Raw genomic sequence first — 15,756 nt, 5'->3', positions numbered from 1 at the left:
TGTGCCATTTTTATGATTTGTTCACGTACATGATGTTCTTTGGGCACATGTAGACATTATAGTACATGTGTGCTTCCCCTTTTTTTATAAACTCTTTCTGAGAGATTGTTGACTGCTATACACGTCTCTTCAATGCACTCAAAGACATTTTGCCCAGCTGACAGACTTTGAGAGGGGGTGCATCATTGCTTCATACTGAGAATAGCAGGAAGGTTGTTTCCAAGAATTGCCCACCATGTAGGCTGTTTTGACAAAGCTGTTAAGAGCTGTTGGGAGCAGTGGTTCCATGAGGGTAGGTCCACCAAACTACTGGTCTGGAGAGCCATTGTATAGGACAATCAGTCACCACTAGTGGTAATACAAGGAACACAAACAGCTCAGTGATATGTGCAAGACATCCTGCAGACACATGTGTTGCCTCTCATGACCGGGCTCCCTACTAGCATTTTTAGCAGGTTAATGCTCGCCCACACACAGAAGGGGTTTCCCAAAAATGACTCCACTGGATTGCAACACTTCCTTGGCCTGTCCGGTCACCAGATTTATTGCCAATCGAGCATTTATGGGAACAACGGGGATGTCAGCTTCAGCAACCTAAGAGTGTGTGGGAACTGCAAGCCCAGCGGCAGTATATATGTGCTAATGTGTCCCAGAATGCCATATTAAACCAGTATACCTCCATGCCCAACCGTATGTCATCTTATATCCAGGCTAGAGGTGGCCCAACAGGGTGCTAAAGCCTCTTTTCAATAGTATAGTTTTTCCTAATAAACATATCCTTTCGGTCTAATTTTCTAATCACTTACACATATATCATCATTATTATATTTACACAAAGTTTCATTCGATTCCAACAACTTCTTCTAGGTTCCTTTCTTTTCCCCCCCCCTCAATAAGCGTATATAACCTCATTCATAACTTGCAATTCCCTGATATAATTTTACAATGAGATCACTGAGAGATAGCAGCAGTTATCATAACAGATTCATTGATGTAATAAGGGGGTGTTAAGGAACTGCTAGTATATCATCTGGCTAAGATAAACAGTAAAAGACGGAGCTTCCCGATCCAATAACAATCACCTAATAAATTATCTCATATTAAACAAAAACACATCACCGCACTAGGGCTCTTATCATCTACACACGTTTCCAAAGCTCCATTTTATGGACTCCTTTGAAATATCTAGTAAAATATTTGCACTGTAGAATGGGGCAATTATCACAGCTTGAAAACTCAAGCCAATGTGTTAATCACACGCGTTAAGCTATAGAAAGAATGAAAATAAATAAGCCAACCTATTTATGTGCTCCATGGGAGAAAGGAAGGAATTATTTGTTTAAAAATTCTTTTTAGCTGCATTCTTTCATTCTTTGCATCGGGACAAAGGGACCGGTCCACTCACAGAATCTTAGAAGGTGTTTACCTTTGCATAAGAGGATATCCTGGACAACAAGAGCCATAGCAATGATTGCAGGCTTCAGGATATATAGGATCATTTCCTGACAGTGAGGGCTAACAAGTGGAAAATAGTCCATGTCACTTGCTGTGGAGAGAGAGAGAGAACTAAAGAGCTGGGAGTAAGACTAAACCAAGTTGTAAGGAGCCTATACAGCTTCTTATCAGGTAAGAAGTTCTTCTAAAGTATTGCGTAGATAGTAGATGCAATTATATGGGCTGCTGATTGTAATACTTGTGATCTAATTTACATAACAGAGGGAATAATAACATATTTATCATAATATTGTAACTTTTTATACTATAATACAATATCTATAGTCACCAACACTAGTTTTTACTAATCCTAACATGCAGAAGTTTTCATACTAAACTATGTGAAAAGTTTTAGGACTTTCATACAATTTCAAACAAAAATATGTAATTTATTGACTATGTGATAAAGTAGATATTGATGCACATGGTTATGTTAGTATCCGTATTGTAGGGGTATTGTACTTCTATAGTACTGTTTCCCAAAATGTGGCTCCCAGCTGTTCCAAATCTAAATCTCCATGCATGATGGCCACAGGTTGGAGACACTACTCTATAGATATACATCATGTCTACTTTTCTACATTTATCTCTACCACTATACCAGTGCTCTCCAGTGGTTGCAAAACTACAACTCCCAGCATGACCCTCAGGCACCAGGCTGGAAAATGCAGCTTTTCAGTAGCTGGAGAGGCAGTGGTTAGCTGCTACAGACTATGCACCATTAATTGAGCAGTCATCCTAAGTAATATATCAATATATACATTTAAATATAGTTTAAGATTTGAACGAGTACAGGAAGATTCTTGAAGATTCTAATAAATAGTTGACTTATTATTATTTTTAGTAGTAAAAGTATTATTATTATTATTATTATTATTATTATTACTACTACTACTAATACAGGGAATATAGCACCAATACACTCAGCAGTACAGGATGCAGAACACACACACACTAGCTGACATATAGATATGTTTATGGAGTTATAGCTACAAGATAATTCCAGATACTGTATGCATCTATTAGGAACACACACTCTAGCCATGCAGTAGTACATCATGACAATCAGAGCCCATGTACCCTACACATCCATGTCTTTTGTTCTGCGGCTCCTCTATTCTCTCAGCAGTTAAATATTTCCACACATTTCCCCAGCTCTCCGTAAAGCTGGGACAGAGGGCCTGACCTCGCATTGTGGAATGCTTTTTGAAAATAACACTCTATGCACCTAGCAGATATCAATCAACATGAAACCTTTTTCTCTTCCTTTTGAAATTTCGGTGATTTCTCTTTATCTTTGGAATGTGTTATGGACCTGTTATTCTAAGGGGCAGTGGTGATGTTTATACTACAGTGGTGTTGATCTCAGCACCTTCCCATATCCTATAAAGGCTCACATTTTGCTTTTTATTTTTAATACTAATCCACAAAAGATAGCTCTCCTTTATAACATTAACTCTGATTGTCCTTAAGGGGGTATCAGCCAATGATTTGCTGATCAAAGGACATCCTACTGCTGGAACCTGAAGCAATCTGCTCAGGAACCAGGCAGCAAGTGTTCAATTCCCCTGCAGCACCACCACAAGGCAAGTTAACCATTGATGGGGACTGTTGAAATTGATGGGTTGTCCGTTTAGTACATAAACCGCAGAGTGGGATGCTGTAAGCAGTCATTCTCTGTTATAACACTTGAAGGCCCTTAATAACAGACATCTCTCTATTGATTTAGAATATTCTAATAGGGTATTTGAAAATAGGCTCTCTTAACCAAACTGTCTCTTTAGTTGGGCACTGTTTGTTAATTGAATTTTTGCCATCACTCTAGGATATGTCAATATGCCAGCTGCCGCCATGGGAAGTGCCAAGGAGGTGAGCACTGTTCGGTGCACTGAGCTCTTTGCATTAAAGAAGCAGTTCACAAAAAATTATTATTGTTCCCCTGCTGGGCACTGGCACGTATACTCAACGCAGCTGATCGGTGTCCCACGCCGGAATTTTCATGCGCTTCAATGCATTCTCTATGGAAGCGTATAACTTCCGGCCATCAATCACAAGACACAGAAAAAGGAGTCACAGCAGAGGCTGAAGTGAGCGTATGCCAGATCTGACCGATGCCGCGGGACACCAGTATACGCGCCAGCGCCTAGCAAGGGGGGCAATAATAATTTTTTGTGAACTGCTTCTTTTAGATCTTTTCTGGCCACTCCTTTCAGTTATATTTGACAGCTCTGGTGTCCAATCAAAAGACTGGTAAGGCTGTCAATCATAGGTGAGCCTAAAACATGACTGCCTCAATACCATTTCATCCAGAAAACATTGTGCCACCATTCAGGTGACAGTACTATTGTACTAAATCTGGGCTCTTGCAGCAGGCCTACAAAGCTACTAACATCTTTTTATAGTAGAGTCACCACCAATAGATGTCCCTGTTTTGTTTGGTAATGACACATATATGAGTAGTGTTATTGGGGGAAATAAATATTAAATTAATGTACAGTGGGCTGCAGCAGGTACCTTGGGTACCCCAGCTGAAAATTCTTTTTATTTAATTTATTTTATTTAAGTCCAAACGTGTGAGTCCAAACTGTGCCCATTGCATGTTCTCTATAAAGCAGCAAGACACAAAGCAGAAGGATTCCAAAATTTATGTTGTTCCCTTCTCCAAAGATTACGCTGACCAAGCCTTTCCTTATTACAGAGACCCCAAATACTTGACATACCTTATCAGTTTAAAGACAGGAAACGCCTTTACTTCCTTGTGGTTGTACTTATTCTTTTTTTCCACCAAGTTTTGGAGAATTTTCATGCTACTGACACATTGTAAACAAATACAACCTGAATTTTAATTTCAAATTTAAACATAAAGCATGATGTGCGATTATACAAGTATAGAATTTTTTCTATAGTTGTCAATCACTAGATCTAATACAAAACCACTCATAAAATGTGTTAATTCTCAGAGATTCTGTGTGTAAGTGACCTTTAAAATGGGCCAACCCATTCTTTAACCCCTCGTCTGTCACCAGACAACCCTGGGTATAACTGTACATCCAGGGTGTTTCTCCCGCTATGAAGCGTGCTCCGGAGCGGAGCGTGCTTCATAGCAGGTGGGGGCCGGCTGCAGTGAGTAGCCGGGCCCTCGCCGTTAATGACAATGTGATTTCTGACTGATGAAAAACCTTTAGAAGTCTATTAGATATTCTTATGGTTTTTAATAAAGTGTAAAGCCCATATGACATGGGGCGAGCAGCAGGAGCTCCTCGTTCCCCGCTTGCAGCCATTGCTATTACATGTGCTGAAAGTTAGCAGGTAAGTGCAAATTAAAACTGTCACCAGAGTTCAGATTGGCTAGTTTCCTATTAATCCAGCATGGAGCTAGTTTTTCAATGTAATTTAGCTGTATTTCAGTTCCATAGTGATAGTTATACTGATATCACCAAAAGGGCATTATAATGGTACTTGGTTTACTGGGTTTGGAGCCAACCAAAGCACACAAGTGCTTCAAGTCTGTATGTCCTCTCCATGTTTGTGTCCCTTTCCTCTGACACTTGGTACTAATGCTGATACAATAATTGTCTTCCTATAAAACGGAGCCCCATTGTGCATGAGATTAAGAAATTAGATTGGGAAGATGTGGGAATCTTTATAGCAAACAGGAAATAAGCAGGAAATTATTGTGAAATTGTGTAATGATTGTGTCATCTTAAACTAACACCCATATAACCTTTACATGACATGTGAAGCAGATATCTAAACATTTTCCCTTTTCTTTTAGGTTTTTAACCTTAACTTACAATGGAGGAAAACATTCACAACCTAACAGAGCTGCTGGATTTTCTCAACAGTTCATTTAATCTATGTGCAGTTGACCTGGATGAAAGTGTAAAGAAGGCCTTCCTCTTCATTCTCTACCTTATTACTTTTGTTCTTGGACTGGCTGGCAATCTGCTAGTGGTATGGGTCAATTGGCAATCAAGAAGAAAAAAAAGCTCCATTAATCTCTATATCCTCAACATGGCAGTGGCTGACCTTGGGGTTGTCCTTTCCTTACCTTTTTGGATGTTACAGGCAATGTTGGATTACACATGGCTGTGGGGTGGATTCATGTGCAAATTTATACATTACTTCTATTTTGCGAACATGTTCAGTAGTATATACTTCCTTACTGCCCTGAGTGTGGACCGTTACTTCACTTTGACCTCCTGCTCTGCTTTTTGGCAACAAAAGCAGCAAAAAATCCGCCAGGCTCTTTGCATTGGGATCTGGGTCATATCGGCCCTATTTCCTATACCAGAAGTCTTCCATATGCAATTGGTGGATATCATAGACCCCGAGTGTATATTCATGGCACCATTTGAGACTTACGATGAATGGGCTCTGGCTGTTACCCTAATGACAAGTGTGCTTGGATTTATAATTCCTTTCTTCATAATCCTGGTGTTCAACATAATGACAGCCTGTCACATTAGGAAATCTAGAAGGCCAGAAAGCAATAAACACTGTCGTCTTATCTATGCCTATATATTGACGTTCCTACTGAGCTGGCTTCCCTACCATTCTACTCAGATTACGCTAGTTCTACATGGAAACTACATCTATCTGAACTGCCACGCAACTGCCTTTCTTTACTTCTTCTACGATATCATTGACTGTATATCATTGTTTCACTGTATGGCTAATCCAATTCTTTACAATATTTTTAGTAAGGATTTCAGGGGCAGATTTATTAACGCAGTAGTTAAGTACATTCCTAAGGATAAACAAGGTAATGCCAATCCAGCCGAACAATCTACATCCATCACAGACCATTCTGTTGTAATAACTGCAGAACCTGCTGTTTTGACAAATGTTGTCCGAGTCTCAGAAGAGAAAATTATCCAATGTTAAACCTTTAAGGAAAAGTGTTATAGTGTTATAACAGTCGGTTCTTCTCTTGTATACCATATACCATACTTGTTAGGAAGTCTTTCGCTTGTGTAATTCAACATCATCTGTCCAATTTGTTTCTTGCCACGAGCATTCTGGATCTATCAGACTGACATTTGGGCTAACTAGTCTTATTATAAAAAAAAAAAAAAAATCTACCAGTCAGATTTTTCTATCAATGAAAATTAATAGAGTAGTAGCATTCTTATATTTTAAGACATAGGAATCATTCCAGTTAAGTCGGTCTGTAGATCAGTTTATCAATATAATTTGATTACAGAAGTTCCCCGTCATCTGCTGTTATTGCTTGGGCATCCGCTACTTTCCATACTTCCCCTGCAGAAATGTTTGCAGAAAAGAATTATGTACAACTATTGAAATGAGAAGCAATTCACATCATATGGGTAAAGCTACCGTTTTAAGCAGCTTTCAGCTCTGGCTCACACAATGGTGGTGCCCCATCCCACTTTTGATTTTTATATGCCTTCCTATATTGACATTGCTCCTGTCCTTTATATAAATTGGCAATCTAACAAAAAAGCAAAGCTGACATATACCACTCTGCACAGCAGCAGACCCCATTCACTTTAATGGTCCAAACATAGTCAGCTAGTCACTACATTTGGGCCACTTCTCACATCTGTATGTTTATTTAGCTGGACTTAAGCTGGAGTTAAGCAACTTAAAGTGACTCTGTACCCACAATCTGACCCCCTCCCCAAATCGCTTGTACCTTCGGATAGCTGCTTTTAATCCAAGATCTGTCCTGCGGTCCATTTGGCAGGTGATGCAGCTTTTGTCCTAAGAAACAACTTTTGAACTGGCAGCCCTGTGTCCAACGGCCGTGGCCTAGAGTGTGTATGCATTAGGCTGGCACACCCTCTCTGTCCCTCCTCCCCACCATCCTCATCATTAGGAATGCTCCAGGCAGATTGCCTCCTATACCCCACCTGTGTCAGCCTGGCACATGGGCTGGATCGTTAAGACACCTGTGCAAATGTTCAGCATAGAGAAAATGTTCCAGTGGCATTCCTAATGATGAAGAGGGTGGGGAGGAGGGACGGAGGGGTGGTGCAAAGTTAGGGCACAGATATTCTAAGCCACGCCCGTAGGGCACCGGGCTGTAAATTTAAAAGTTGTTTTCTTAAGACAATAACTACATCACCTGCCAAACGGATCGCAGGACAGATCTTGGATTAGAAGCAGCTGTCCGACGGTACAAGTTATTTGGGGGGGGTTCAGATTGTGGGTACAGAGTCGCTTTAAGCATATACCTACAGGAAATAGCCCAAATGTTGACTTCATAGGCACACTGCAGTACCACACAGTATACATCAGTATCCTTTTATTGACATTTCCCACATATTTCTAGGATGGAACTCAGCTTTTACTTCCTTTCTCTGTATGACATTGTAAAAGGCATAAATAATATTACATGTAAATATTAACTGCTGTATTTAGAAATATTTATCAACTTATAAGCTAAGACAAAGAAATCAATTGTAAATACTGAACATTTTGTATCAAACACCTGTATCATATATGTCATTATGTGTCAACTGTCATTAAAAAGATGGAAAGCTCATCTTTGTGTGCAGTCTGTGCAAAATTAACTACACACACACACACACATTATCTCAATGCGTTAGAGAAACAGAACATAAAGGGGGACATTCATTAAAAGACGAAAATGCCTTTTTTAGGCACAGATGGGCCCCATCAACATAAAAATATTTGCAAATGGTCTATTTGCGAATATTTTTTTCGCATCCTGCCCATCTACGCCACCTTCACCAGTGGGGTGGAAAGGGGGTATTACAGGGGATGCAGCAGCACGCAAAGGGGGCGCAGCCTCTGCGTGCACCGCAGTTATCATTTTTCTGGTGAAAAAATTATACTGAAACCTACACCAGCTCTGAGCTGGCGTAGGTTTCCAGATTTTTTCATGGACGGGCTATGTGTGCTCGGGATTTATGTAGAGGCAATGCGGCTCTATATAAATCCCCTGAGCTCCGTAGCTGCGGGGACATTTGTAAGCCCGACGTAAAAAAGCGCCGTACTTCATAAATGTCCCCCAAAGTATTTAGGTTATTGCATAACATTTTATTTTTACCAGTCATGCATGCAACATGGCTTTCCGATAACCTTCACAATAAATAAAGAAATAAATACATTGGTTTCAGACAGTGTAACTAATCACAGCACCAGGAAGAGGTTAAAGACACCTTCATATCCCTTACCTTAGAATTGCAAAATTTTGCTATTTAGACAAGTAGGGTTTTTTTTGTTTCCTGATATATGCAAATGAGCAACAAATGTCCACAAGGTGGGGCAGATTGCCTCTACTCCCAAGCCTTTCTATCTCATACAGTACACAGCACAATGGCTGTCAACCAAATTAAGAAGTAGGAGCCATAGAGTGATACAGGTATGGACAAATATGGTGGACACTTGAGATGATTGGTGCTCATCATGTGTACTAACTTTTGACATGTCAATGGATATGTCAAAAATTGTAGGGTATCTTACTTTTAAGACCTTTGAAACAGCTCATATCTCTACCCAGCCATCAATCAAATCCGACTTGTTTACTCCATAGACTGTAATAAAGAGAACTTGTCGGACCTCACAGATAGCTGACAAGAGGCGTACACTACCCCTGGCTGAATCTCGGGATTGCAGAAGGTCTCAGGATTGAGACTCGGTGCAATTAGTAACTTTTGACATGTCTAAAGTTACTACAAATGATAGTAACACTTTAACCTGTTACAGAACAGCCTAATGTTTGGGCCTTTAGAACACAGCATTTTTTTTTCCTCTTTTCCTGCCGACTCATATCAAAATCCATAACTTTTTTTTCATTAACAAAGACATGATGGTAATAAATGAAAACTAACCTGTGATCGGTTGCTACAGCTTATCACAGTTTTCATTTACAGTTTAATAAATCTTTATTTTATGTGTCAATATGGTTACAATGATAACACATTTATATTGGCTTTATCTTTTCATCTTCACTTTATCAGACACACTTTTTATGTAGCGTATAAGAGTTTTTCTTTTTAGAAAGGCTTTTATTTTTCTTGGCACTCTCTTAAAATGTTTGAAACATCATTTATATTACTTCTTTTTACTGGGAGAATAGGGAAATAAAACAGAAATTAAGTACTTTGGGAACTGACTTCCGTCAATGATGAATGTTTTCATCATGTGTCAGTAAGGGGCTCAGGTTGTTATTGTATATTCACAGTATTCCTAGTATTCCCAGTATACAGTGGTTCCTGGCTATAGTGCTTGAAGCGGTCATCCAGTCTCCATCCCTGCAGGGACCATGTCTCATGCCCAGATTGTTGCATTTAGCAGCATTTTTTGCATTGGAATCTAGAGCTTTAACCTGACTGTACAGTGTGTTTTATTGGATGGACCATTTATCTAGTCTCAAGGGATGTGGATCCCCCTTTTGTCATGCTTATTTAACCTACTTGTCCTTGCTCCTTTCCATATTATGGGCCAGTTCACACTGAGTAAACACTGTGGAATCCCGCCGTGCTCAGTGTGCTGCTGTAAGTGAATGAGAGGGCGTGCGCTCTTCCGCTGCCTCCGCTCTCCGCTCAAAAGGGTAACATGTTACTTCTTTGAGCGGAGAGGAGAGGGAGCGGACGATGAACTGGCCCTATTGCTGTAACATGGTGACTGGACAAACGCTGTAGGCAAAGTATTTGTGCATGTTTCTGGAAGAAGGTAGCCATGTTATATAATGGTATATGTTAATGTCCTACAACTTCTTTAAACCGTTTTAAAGGAGACCTGTCACCCCCCGTCCCGGGGTGACAGGCTCCCGAAACCCAGCTAGATCCCCTTATACTGACCTCATCTCACTGAGTCCCGCTCTTGGAGCCGGTCCCGGGACGGAAATATCATGGTCAGAAGCCGGCGCGCGCTCTGTGGAGATAGGTCCGCCGTCCATAGAGAATGAATGGAGCCGTGCGCGCGCTGCAGAGATGAGTCCGGCTCCATTCATTCTCTATGGACGCCAGACCTATCTCCACAGCGCGTGCGCCGTCTTCTGACCAGGATATCGCCGTCCCGGGAGCAGGACTCGGCGAGATGAGGTAAGTATAGGGGGATCTAGCTGGGGGTCAGGAGCCTGTCACCCCGGCACGGGGGGGGGGGGGGGGTTACAGGTCCTCTTTAAAAATGATGAATAGAGTAACATTTGCCCAACCTGACCATAACAATTTGACAAAGTTTCCTGATTCCCTGTAAAGGTCTGGAATAAGACTCTGGGCTGTTTCATACCAGACTTTTCAGGAGAACAAGTGAATCATTTATTGTATTTAGAGTTAGCAAATATTATTGACTTGCTCAAAGGAGAAGTCCAGAGAAAATAATATTTTTCCAGGTGGCAGGGGCAGGGAGAAACATAACAAAACAGGCTCTACTTACCTCTTCTGTGTTTATGCAGCGCTACCATGCTGCTTCAGGACTTCCATCGGGTTCCTAGATCTCCTTCTGAGGGGACATCTTGGCTGGATTACCCACTCAGCCGGACAGTGACTAGGACACTGCTGCAGTCATTGATTGGCTGAGCAGGCACTCCATCAGCCGGGTCTATTATTTACCTCCGAGTTGTGACAACATTGCAACTCAGGGGAAAATGAGTTCTGGTATGGGTCCCACCATATACCTCTACACTGCCTGCCTCCCTACCATATACCTCCACACTTCCTGCCCCCTTACCATACACCTCCACACTGCCTGCCTTCCAACCATATACCTCCATACTGACTGCCCTCCTACAATATAGCTCCACACTGCCTGCCCCCCTACCATATACCTCCACACTGCCTAGCCCCCACCATATACAGCCATACTGCCTGCCCTCCAACCATACACCTACACAATGCCTTTCCCTCACCATATAACTCTGAGTTGCGATGCTGTCACTACACAGGTGGCAAATGAGTTCGGGCAGGGGTCCCAGAGCCTGTGAAGTAGCGCTTGTTTAATATGTTCCCCCCTGAGCCTGCCATCTGAAAATTATGATTATTGCCAGAGTTCTCCTTTAACTCTATTCTTAAACCAATGGATAGCAAAAGTAAACTCATTTGGTCATGTGCAAAAGCCGGTGAAAGGGTTTAAAAAATTAGAAAAAGTACTATTATTAAAAAAAAGTTGTTAAAGTGCCACACCCGTTCTCAGGTTGTGTAGTATTATCACTCACAAAATGAGGACAAGATTGGCACTGTTTGTGGAGGTAAGCAGCTATGTCTTAATTATCCTCGATCGGCTGTTTAAAGGGGTTGTCCAGTGAAAATCTTTTTCTTTTAAAACAACTGGTGTCAGAAAGTTATATAGATTTGTAACTTCTATTAAAAAATCTCAGGTCTTCCCATACTTATCAGCTGCTGTATGTTATGTAGGAAATGTTTTATTTTCAGTCTGACACTCTCTGTACTATCTGCTGACATCTCTGGCGGAGACAGGATCTGTCCATAGCAGGAGAGGTTTTCTATGGGGATTCATAGAAAACCAAGACAGAAGTCCTGTCTTGGCCAGAGATGTCAGCAGAGAGCACTGTGTCAGACTGAAAATAAAACATTTCCAGTAGGAAATATAGTAGCTAATAAGTATGGGAAGACTTGAGATTTTTTAATAGACGTAAATTACAAATCTATATGACTTTCTGATATCAGTTGATTTGATAAACCCTTTAAGCAGTTATATGAGAATAAAAAATGGGTTTTCTTTTGTCCATTGGTGTTGTGTTTGGTATTCAAGTAATTGAGGTGGAGTTACAGACATAACCCATGGACATAAAGCAGCATCATGTGTGGAAAAAAAATAAAAAGTATCCAGTTTCCAATATCAAACAACTCCATTATTTATTTAACATTAACTCTGTATATTCCTATAGGCTCACAGGCTTCATTCTTACTAAAGAATGTACTGGAAGCTCTTACAGCAGAAGGGGCGGGGTGTATTAATAGATATGCCTTTAATGTAAAAGGAATTTTAATCACAATATAGTTTAAAGAGCCTGCTTCTGCCTAAGTAACTTCCGTACTCCCAACATCCTTCCCTTATGTAATGGAAGCTCTCATCAATTCTACAGCCTCTAGTACTACTACAATATATAGAACATTCATAGATGGGCCAAAAGTCTGAGATTTACATTTACAAAAGCTTTGGAAAATGGTTTCAAAAATAAGCTTTTGGCTATGTCCCCACAATGTCTTCTCGCCATTATTTTATAATGTCGGCCGTGACTAACTGATATTTTTTCACCCCAAAAAGAGAGGTTGTGGCAACATAGCCCAAAGCTGCTACCAGCTGAAAGGTTCATGAAATGTCAGCAAACTTTTAAGAGGATATAAGATTTCATCTAAATTAATGAGTATACTAGAGATTAGAGATATTTAGAGGAAGGAGCTTAATTAAAGTTCAGAGATGGGAATATCCACATTAGTTGTCTCATCGACACCAATATGTGCCTTATCCCACACTTTAGGGATTATACATTTGGTATTGTAAATGTATTTAAATAGGCGAGAACGACAAATTACTTGTTGCACACAATAATGTTTTTGATGATTGGATCTTTTTTATACATAATAAAGATTAAGACAACTCAAAGGGTACATTTAATTTCAATGTTGTCAATATATGGTCTGGTACGCTTCTCTTCTGAAGCAATAATCAATGGAACTGCTGGAAACACCATGGACTGCACTGTAAAACACTCTTAGGCAATGTTCACACAGCGTTTAACAGCATCCATTGCATAGCAATGGACGCTGTTAAACTGCCGGCTGCCGGGCTGAATTTAGGCCTTATTCACACGTTCAGTATTGTTTTCAAGTCCGTAGAGTCCTCCCGCACAATCAGCACTAAATTACAAATTAGGCATCCATATGGCATCCTTATTTTCCTAAATCCGTTTTTTACTGACTGCACAATACTGGTTAACAATGCTGAGTAGGTTAAAAAAAAAAACAACACCAGTATGCCTAACCCCTAAAATAAGTCACACGATCACTCGTCAGCCATTTTACTTTGCCATTTCTGGTTTTAGAAACACAACCTTATGGCCTATGAGTCATCTGTATTTTTTTTTTTTACAGAAATACGGATGTTAAACATGTTACAATCTGTAAAAAATAGTGCATTCCATTGATTTCTATGAAAGGATCCGTAAAAGAAATCTGGGTCTGCACTAGGACTTGTTCTTTTTTTCAGCATTGGTTTGCATCCTTGTAATCTACTGATCGTGTGAATAGGCCAATAGACATCAATGTGCATTAACTCGGATACGGAAATACGGATTCATAAATTTTTTTTTTTTATATCTATAGTGTCTTGAAGAACTTATCGTACTTCGTATAGATGAGTTTCAGGTTTTTTTTTTTTAACTTTATTTATTTATTTAATTTATAAAATAACATGAACAAAAGACAAAGAAAAAAGGCACAATTCCATTATTTTCCCTCCCCCCCCCTACCTCCTTCCCTCCCACCCCTTGGCTGAGCCCAGTATATTTCTTTACTTCCCAACCTACTAAATTACAATGATGGTATATCCCTACTCCTCCCTCCTATAATGGTGTCTCTCCATTCTCCTCTCCCCTTCTCTCATATCTTCCATATAACCCACAAGCTTCTCTCCAACCCACCAAACTCGGAATTTTCAGGGATATCCAATTCTTCACTAATTGCAGTCTGGCTATAAAAAGTAATTTATTCAATTACACCCGGTCCTTTTTTCTCCCAACCTGTGTATCATCCCCCAACAGTACTAACCCCGGGGTAAATACTATTTCTGATTGCATTCCCTTAACTATTTCTTCCACCACTGCACTCCAATACTCTCTTATTTTTGGGCAATCCCACATTAAATGCAACCAGTCAGCTGGCCCTCCTCCACATCTCATACAGTCAGGGGTATCCCTTTTCTTTATTTTGAACAGGAAGGCTGGGGTATAATACAGTCTATTGACAATATTAAATTGGATCATTTGATGATTACTATTCAGGGATACTGATTTAACATTTATTAAGACCCTTTGCCACCCTTCCTCTGAGAATACTCCCAGATCCCTTTCTCATTTGGCCCTACTCTTAATATGCATATCCTTATAGTTAACCTCTCTTAATTTAACATAAATCCTTGCTAGTCCCTTTCTTTTCTCTCTCTTTTCCAATAACGTTAATACCTCTGGGGACTCTTGCACAAAAAATAAATCCTTTTTCTCTGACGATAAATATGCATATTTTAATCTTCCATATTCCAGCCAGCTTATACCCCTTAGATCATACTCCCTCTGAAGATCCACCCAAGTTCTCAATTTCCCTCCCATAAAGGCGTCTTGCACCTTTTCTATACCCCCCTCCCGTAATCCCTTTATATCCTTTAATTTTACAATTTCTTCTAAATTAAAATGATCCCATAATGGAGTTTTATCTAGAGATCTTGTTATTTTTAGTGACTTTTTTGACGATTTCCAACTTTTTATCCACATTTGAACTGAGGGAAAACTGGCCAACTCTCTACCTTCCAACTGCCCGGATTCCAACTTCTCAATCATTCCTCCTCTCACCTCTCCCCCCTTCCTCAGGACCCATTGAACAAAAGGTATACTATCCCCCTCCCACCATAAGTACAATTGGGTTGCCAAAAAATATAACCTGAGGTCCGGTACCCCAAAGCCCCCTTTATTCCGAGGGAGGCAGAGATTCTTAAGGCGTATTCTTATCTTTTTTCTTCCCCAAATCAATCTATTTAATAACTGTTCCATTTTTTTAAAGGATGTCTCATCAATCCAGACCGGAGTAGAATTAAACAAATATAACAATTTAGGCAATATAATTGATTTAACTAACATAATTCTATCCACTTTTGTCCTAACCAATTTCACCCATACAGCAACCTTTTCCTTCAAGCTCTTCATAACTGGGATTAAATTATTTTCAATGAAATCATCCACCTTATTTGTCACTTTTACACCCAAATATCTGAAATTTTCATTTTTTTTCAAAACCCTAATCTTAATGTGCTGGGGGGTCGGCTGGTCCACCCATGGGCCAGATAGGGGCATCAATATAGATTTTACCCAGTTAATTCTTAAACCTGCTAGGTCACCATATTCTGCCATTACTCTCATCACTTTCTCTATAGATGTTTCCGGGTTTTCTAAAAACAAAAGCATGTCGTCTGCAAATAGACTTATTTGATCATCTTTCCCCCTTACTCCAAATCCCCTTTTTTTGTGGATCTTCCCTTATTTTTGCAGCCAGGGGTTCCATCGCCAAAATAAATAACATTGGGGACAATGGACAC

At 40.1% G+C, this 15,756-nt stretch overlaps 1 protein-coding gene across 1 annotated transcript; it reads left to right on the top strand.

Annotated features, from left to right (window-relative positions):
• The first annotated feature begins 1,533 nt into the window (after positions 1-1,533).
• Positions 1,534-8,005, top strand: GPR182 (G protein-coupled receptor 182). The gene is made up of 2 exons (XM_069972280.1): positions 1,534-1,626; positions 5,270-8,005. The coding sequence occupies exon 2, from the start codon at positions 5,290-5,292 to the stop codon at positions 6,379-6,381; it is 1,092 nt and encodes a 363-aa protein (XP_069828381.1). The 5' UTR covers positions 1,534-1,626; positions 5,270-5,289; the 3' UTR covers positions 6,382-8,005.
• Positions 8,006-15,756: the final 7,751 nt, after the last annotated feature.

Source organism: Dendropsophus ebraccatus, chromosome 5, assembly GCF_027789765.1.
Source record: "Dendropsophus ebraccatus isolate aDenEbr1 chromosome 5, aDenEbr1.pat, whole genome shotgun sequence".
Taxonomy (NCBI): domain Eukaryota; kingdom Metazoa; phylum Chordata; class Amphibia; order Anura; family Hylidae; genus Dendropsophus; species Dendropsophus ebraccatus.
This window is presented reverse-complemented; position numbering and strand designations above follow the sequence as displayed.

Bases quoted from the DNA above. Each gene is read 5' to 3' on its own strand.
- GPR182 (XM_069972280.1), top strand. From the start codon at position 5,290: ATGGAGGAAAACATTCACAACCTAACAGAGCTGCTGGATTTTCTCAAC.